This window comes from Arachis duranensis, chromosome 1 (genome assembly GCF_000817695.3).
Source record: "Arachis duranensis cultivar V14167 chromosome 1, aradu.V14167.gnm2.J7QH, whole genome shotgun sequence".
Classification (NCBI taxonomy): domain Eukaryota; kingdom Viridiplantae; phylum Streptophyta; class Magnoliopsida; order Fabales; family Fabaceae; genus Arachis; species Arachis duranensis.
The window spans coordinates 49,077,682-49,085,688 of NC_029772.3; the positions used below are offsets into that span (position 1 = coordinate 49,077,682).

General features: G+C 36.2%; 1 protein-coding gene across 1 annotated transcript in view; it reads right to left on the reverse strand.

Annotated features, from left to right (window-relative positions):
• LOC107488848 (uncharacterized) overlaps positions 1-1,951 on the reverse strand; it is a 19,555-nt gene extending 17,604 nt beyond the window's left edge. Inside the window, exon 1 of the mRNA XM_016109626.1 lies at positions 1,556-1,951. Within this exon, the coding sequence (XP_015965112.1) occupies positions 1,556-1,951 (396 nt within the window). The remainder of the gene's footprint in view (positions 1-1,555) is intronic.
• Positions 1,952-8,007: the final 6,056 nt, after the last annotated feature.

Consider the following 8,007-nt stretch of genomic DNA (forward strand, 5'->3'; position numbering starts at 1 on the left):
AAGACTTTTTACTAGTGTATTAGTCATCTTTTGACCATTCGGTCTTTTGATCACCTTCATGGGGGCTGGCCATTCGGCCATGCCTGAACCTTTCACTTATGTATTTTCAACGGTGGAGTTTCTGCACACCATAGATTAAGGGTGTGGAGCTCTGCTGTACCTCAAGTTTCAATACAATTACTATTACTTTCTATTCAATTCTCTTTTATTCTTATTCCAAGATATACGTTGCACAACACTTTGATGAATGTGATGATCCGTGACACTCATCATCATTTTCACCTATGAACGTGCGTGACTGACAACCACTTCCGTTCTACTCTAGGCCAGGCGCATATCTCTTAGATTCCCCAACAGAATCTTCGTGGTATAAGCTAGATAGATGGCGGCATTCATGGGGATCCAGAAAGTCTAACCTTGTCTGTGGTATTCCGAGTAGGATCCCGGGAATCCGGAAAGTCTAACCTTGTCCATGGTATTCCGAGTAGGATTCCGGTATTGAATGACTGTGACGGGCTTCAAACTCGCGATTGCTGGGTGTGATGACAAACGCAAAAGGATCAATGGATCCTATGCCAACATGATCGAGAACCAACAGCTGATTAGCCGTGCTGTGACAGAGCATTTGGACCATTTTCACTGAGAGGATGGGATGTAGCCATCAACAAGGGTGATGCCTCCAGACGATTAGCCGTGCAGTGACAGCGCATAGGACCATTTTTCCGAGAGGATTAAAAGTAGCCATTAATGATGGTGATGCCCTACATACAGCTTGCCATGGAAAGGAGTAAGAAGGATTGGATGAGAGCAATAAGAAAGTAGAGATTCGAAAGGATTCTAGCATCTCCACACGCCTATCTGAAATTCCCACTATTGATTTACATAAGTATTTCTATCCTTTTTTATTTTATTTATCTTTTAATTATCTAATCCAATTACATTTGACCCTATGAATCCACTTAACTGAGATTTACAAGGTGACCATAGCTTGCTTCATACCAACAATCTCTGTGGGATCGACCCTTACTCACGTAAGGTATTACTTGGATGACCCAGTACACTTGCTGGTTAAGTTGAACGGAGTTGTGTCCACACATAGTTGAAAAAGTAATGAATTTTACAAAATACAATAACAAAGGAATCACAATTTCGTCCACCAGTAATCAACATTGCTAATCAGATCCAATAAGTAGTAATCAGTTGCATTATTAACCACACCATATTAGTGAACAAATCACAATAGCAACAAGAACTAAACATTATTAATCAGTAACTAGTAATCACTACTCAGATGCATTATTGCATACACCCTATCAGTGAACAAATCACAATAGCAACAAGAAGTAAACATTATTAAACAAAAACCAGTAATCACTACTCAGATGCATTATTGCACACACCACTTCAGTGAATAAATCACAACAGCAACAAGAACTAAACATTATTAATCAGAACCAATGATGACAAAACATTTGCATTATTAACCAACTAAGTCAAAAGTTATGAATGTTACCTTCTGTTGGTCGGACATAAAATTCCATTAGTTAGTCTGCACATCACCCAGATCCTCCTGAAGTAGAGTCAGAAACCACTTCCAAGACTCTTTTGTTTCAGACCTTGCAACTCCATAAGCAACAACATAGAATTGATTATTCGCGTCTTGGGCCACTGCTGTTAGGAGTTGTCCACCATAGTATGTCTTCAGAAAACAACCATCAAGGTGGATCAAAGGCCTGCATCCACTCTTGAAACCCTGCTTGCATGCCTCTAACCCTATATAAAGCTTATCAAATACAGAAGGGGATTGAGGTATAGGTGTTACACAGAGTTTTGCCCTGGAGCCAGAGTTGCTTCTCAGAATCTCAAACAAATAATCCCTAACATTATTATACTGATCCCTCTCATTGCCCATTATCTTTTCCCTTGCCTCTTTAACTGCTCTATAGACCATTTTTGGATGTGCAGTGAGTGAGAATTCCTCTCTCAGAAAGTCAATTGCCTCATTCGTTCTCATGTGGGGTTGTGTACTCATTCTCTTCTCCACCTTCTTACTAATCCAATGTTGATCAGCCACGTTACTACCCAGGTCCGTGCACACATGTGTTCGTTTTTGTAGGTCTTCACCTGATAGCACTGCAATAACTTGTTGTATGACAAATGAACTAACCACGGGCACTCATCATCCATGCATCCCACCCTAACTCTTTCCTTGTCATTCTTAATCCACCTAAGCTCTCTACCCTCGGTAATGAATGAGTCCTTCACAACTTCCTTAAATCTGTCTATGGTTGCAAACCTAGTCCCTAATTCAAATCGTCCCTCTCCAAAAGCATATTCATCATCAAACTCAGGAAATATTTACTTGTTGGATTCATCCTCTGATGATATAGGAGTGTGTAAATCCTCAGAATAGTAGTCATATATGGGATCATCATCATCATCTTGGACCCCACTCACATAAAACCTCACAGTTGGATCTATGTTGGGCTGTGCATCTCTGTTGGGCTCTTCGTTAGGGCCTGGCCCAACATCACTTATGGGCTGTTGCTCATTGGGCCCAGTCTTGGCCTGCTTCTCATTGGGCCCAGTCCTACCCTGCTGCCTTTTCTTCACCTCAGATGCACCCATTCCACTATTTTGTCCGTTCTTTACCCAAGTTCTCTTGTTCTTTTTCACACCTGTCTTCTTTGCAGCTGGCTTCTTTCCAGATGGCTTATTTGGTGACACAATTTTTTCCTTTCTCTTACTAACTCTCTTCCTCTTGCCTACTATGTCAGCAGCACTATCATCACTATCACTTTCAAATTCGGATGGTGGAGGTTTGTATGGCTCATCCTCTGTACTCTCATACCCATCATCCGAAGATGAACTTTGAACCTCTTCTAACACAGGACTCTTACCTTTGTTTCCACCATCCTCCACAATCTCAGGATCATCAACAGGGTGGTCAAAGTATAGGTAAAACTCATTCGTCTTTGTATTCTTCATTTTGTTCTCACGCATGGCAATAATACCTGCATCCCCCGTCACAATATGCAGTCCCGACTCAACATCAGCACTCATTGGATCATACCAATAAACTGCATTATACGATTGGTACCCCAAGCCTTTGAATAGTGTGATCAAGTCCCCAAAATTCACAAAATCTAGGTCCATTTTGGGAAACTTCTCTACCTTCCCATTTTGATAAATAAGGGTTCCATTACTCGTTCTAACAAAACTATCTCTATGGTGAAAAACTGGCACCACAAACACATCAACCATCTTCAAAAACAAAAACACAAAAATCAATGATCAAATAAGCGTACACTCAAACAGCAATGTCCTTAAACAGAAATGGAAAACATAAAACAACCAAGAACTTCCTAAACCCTAACATTCAATCACTCTCATGGGAACCACGCACATACTTTTTTAACCACTACTATCACCATGCATAGACAATCCTTTTCACAAAACAGTTTATACATCCATAACCATAGAACCTGAAAATTGACTCACTAAGCAGGGCAATGGATTCTTACCTCCGGCGATGAAGACGGCAAATCGGACAACACTGAATGGTTCTCCCTCCTCGACAACGACTGCGCACTGAAAAATTCTCAGCCTGGGTAGTGATTTTGGAGGGAGAAACAGAGTCTTCTTGCGTTTGATCGTTGGTCTTCTTAGGGTTTAATGTTATTCTCTCTCGACTGTGTGGGTGTAATGGACATTGTACATAAGTAAAAGAGTAACATTGCAGTTAAGGGGCAGCGATCTAAACGACGTCGTTATGGGCTTCCAGGGACTTATTTGTCCACTTTCCAAATGCTCCATCTCACTAACGTGCCATATTGGCAGCCGTCATGCCAGGTAAGCAAAAGGGGAGCCACGTCAGACTTTTTCGTTGGGTCTGACGGTGGCTTTTTGACGGAGGGACTGATTCGTCCTATTTTTAAGGAGGTCAGGGATTTAAAAGTATTTTCCAATTGTCAGGGACGAAAATGTCCAAAGGGTAAAAGGTCAGGGACTTATTTGTCCTTTTCTCTATTAATAAATATTATGTATTAATAGGCAAAGCCTTTCGCATTATATTATCATGTATATTATAATATCAATTTAAAATAATAAATTTGAATAATAATATCTATTTTAAATTATTTATAAAAAATAATATCCACTTTAAATAGTAAATCTTTTTAAATTACAATCATAGATACACATTCTTTATAATTATATTATGTGATATATATATATAACAATAAAATCCTTTGAAAGATATTTTTCAATAATAAAGAATAAACAAACAAAATTTTTGTATATATATAAGAACACTCCTCAGCATATCATTAGCAAATTATATTCACATTATAATTCTAATTGTGTTACATATATATTTGAGTGTTTGATATGGGTAAGCAAAAATCATCCGGATCACATCAACGTAGAGATTACAAGAGAGACACAAGAGATGTTAGCATTAATGCTATTGATAACCAACTTTTATATTATTCGTACTTGAACCATATACCACACATGCCCCAATTTTTGTATTCTATCTACCCTGGTTTTTATACTGCTGTAGTATATTCTAACCAATATCCGACAACCATGCATCCATCACTATACAACATATTCCCACCATCATTTATTGTAGGTCCAACTGTCACAAATTTTCAGCCTCCTACTTTCTTATTATATCCTTTTCAATCTATGATGAGCGGATAATTTATATGCTTTTTGGCATTGTTTTTAGGTAGTTTTTAGTAGGATCTAGCTACTTTTAGGGGTGTTTTCATTAGTTTTTATGCTAAATTCACATTTCTGGACTTTACTATGAGTTTGTGTGTTTTTCTATAATTTCAGGTATTTTCTGGTTGAAATTGAGGGACCTAAGCAAAACTCTGATAAAAGGCTAACAAAGGACTGCTGATGCTGTTGGATTCTGACCTTCCTGCACTCGAAATGGACTTTCTTGAGCTACAGAACTCCAAATGGCGCGCTCTCAATGGCGTTGGAAAGTAGACATCCAAAGCTTTCCAGCAATATATAATAGTTTATACTTTATTCGAAATTAGGTGACGTAAACTGGCACTCAACGCCAGTTCCATGCTGCATTCTGGAGTCAAACGCCAGAAACACGTCACGAACCAAAGTTGAACGCCAAAAACATGTTACAACTTGGCGTTCAACTCCAAAAGAAGCTTCTACACGTGTAAAGCTCTAGCTCAGCCCAAGCACACACCAAGTGGGCCCCAAAAGTGGATTTCTGCATCAATTACTTACTTCTGTAAACCCTAGTAGCTAGTCTAGTATAAATAGGACTTTTTACTATTGTATTCAGTGTCTTTGATTGTCTAGTCTTTGATTGTATTTTTTGATCTTTTGATCACGTTTGGGGGCTGGCCATTCGGCCATGCCTGGACTTTCATCACTTATGTATTTTTAATGGTGGAGTTTCTACACACCATCAATTAAGGCTGTGGAGCTCTGCTGTACCTCAAGTTTCAATGCAATTACTATTATTTTCTATTCAATTCCGCTTGTTCTTATTCTAAGATATTCGTTGCACTTCAACATGATGAATGTGATGATCCGTGACACTCATCATCATTCTCACCTATGAACGCGTGACTGACAACCACTTCCGTTCTACCTTAGACCGGGCGCATATCTCTTGGATTCCTTAATTAGAATCTTCGTGGTATAAGCTAGATTGATGGAGGCATTCATGAGAATTCGGAAAGTCTAAACCTTGTCTGTGGTATTCAGAGTAGGATTCAGGGATTGAATGAATGTGACGAGCTTCAAACTCGCGATTGTTGGGCGTGATGACAAACGCAAAAGAATCAAGGGATTCTATTCGAACATGATCGAGAACCGACAGATGATTAGCCGTGTCGTGACAGAGCATTTGGACCTTTTTCACTGAGAGGATGGAATGTAGCCATTGACAACGGTGATGCCCTACATACAACTTGCCATGGAAAGGAATAAGAAGGATTGAAGGAAGGCAGTAGGAAAGCAGAGATCCAACAGGGACAAGCGTTTCCATACACTTATCTTAAATTCCCACCATTGAATTACATGAGTAACTCTATCTTTATTTTCTGCTTTGTTTATTATTCGAAAACTCCATAACATTTATTATCCGCCTAACTGAGATTTACAAGATGACCATAGCTTGCTTCATACCAACAATCTCCGTGGGATCGACCCTTACTCATGTAAAGTATTACTTGGACGACCCAGTGCACTTGCTGGTTAGTTGTGTGGAGTTGTGACTAAGTGTGATTCACGTTTGAGAGCGCTACCAAGTTTTTAGCGCCATTGTTGATGATCACAATTTCATGCACCAAGTTTTTGGCGCCGTTGCCGGGGATTGTTCGAATTTGGACAACTGACAGTTCATCTTGTTGCTCAGATTAGGTAATTTTCTTTTTTATTTTCTTTTTAAAAAGTTTTCAAAAATTTTTCTCAAAATTTTTCCCTTTGTTTTCGAAAATTATTCCAAAATTTTTAAGAATGAATTCTAGAGTTTCATGGTAACATGTTGAAGCCTGACTGGCTGTAAAGCCATATCCAAATCCTTTTGGATTGAGGCTTCCACTTGTCAATATAACGGGTATGTATATGGAGTTGGATGAAATATCAGCTGTTGCATGCCTGATTTATATCTTCTAAAGCTGGATGGCTATTAAGCCATGCCCAACCCTTGGATTGGAGCTTTAGACTAACATTGAAAGATTCCTGGAATTCTTATTAAAAATTTTGAATCTCTTAATTTCTTTTCCTATATGTTTTTCAAAAAAAAATAAAATAAAATACAAAAAATCATAAAATCATAAAAACCAAAAATATTTTGTATTTCTTGTTTGAGTCTTGAGTCAAGTTATAAGTTTGGTGTCTATTGCATGTTCATCTTATTCTTGCATTTTTTTCGAAAATTCATGCATTCATAGTGTTCTTCATGATCTTCAAGTTGTCCTTGGTAAGTCTTCTTGTTTGATCTTGATGTTTTCTTATTTTGTGTCTTTTATTATTTTTCCTTTGCATTTATGCATTCATATTGTCTAAGCATTAAAGATTTCTAAGTTTGGTGTCTTGCATGTTTTCTTTGCATAAAAAAATTTTCAAAAATATGTTCTTGATGCCCATCATGATCTTCAAAGTGTTCTTGGTGTTCATCTTGACATTCATAGTGTTCTTGCATGCATTAAGTATTTTGATCCAAAATTTTTATGTTTTGGGTCATATTTGTGTTTTTCTCTCTCCTCATTAAAAATTCAAAAATCAAAAAAATATCTTTTCCTTTTTTTCTTTCAAAATTTCGAAAATTTGGGTTGACTTAGTCAAAAAATTTTAAAATTAGTTGTTTCTTATAAGTCAAGTCAAATTTTCAAATTTTAAAAATCTTATCTTTGCAAAACTTTTTCAAAAATCAATTTTTTTTTATTTTTTTATTAATTTTCGAAATTTATTTTTTAAATTATTTTTCAAAAATCTTTTTCTTAATTTTATCTTGATTTTCCAAAATTATACTATCAAGTAATATGATTGATTCAAAAATTTGAAGTTTGTTACTTTCTTGTTAAGAAAGGTTCAATCTTTAAATTTTAAAATCATATCTTTTAGTTTCTTATTAGTCAAGTAATCAATTTTAATTTTAATCATATCTTTTATCTTATCTTTTATATCATATTTTTTTTCAAAATTTTATCTTTTTTCAAAAATTTGATTTTAAAATATCTTTTCTAACTTCTTATCTTCTTATCTTCTGATCTTTTCAAATTTGATTTTCAAATCTTTTTCAACTAACTAATTAACTTTTTGTTTGTTTCTTATCTTTTTCAAAACCACCTAACAACTTTTCTCTCTCTAATTTTTGAAAATACCTCCCTCTTTTCCAAAAATTCTTTCTTTAATTAATTAATTATTTTAAATTTTAATTTTAATTTTATTTCTTATCTTTATTTTTTGAAAATCATTTAACTCCTTTTCTCATATTATTCTATTTATTCATTCATT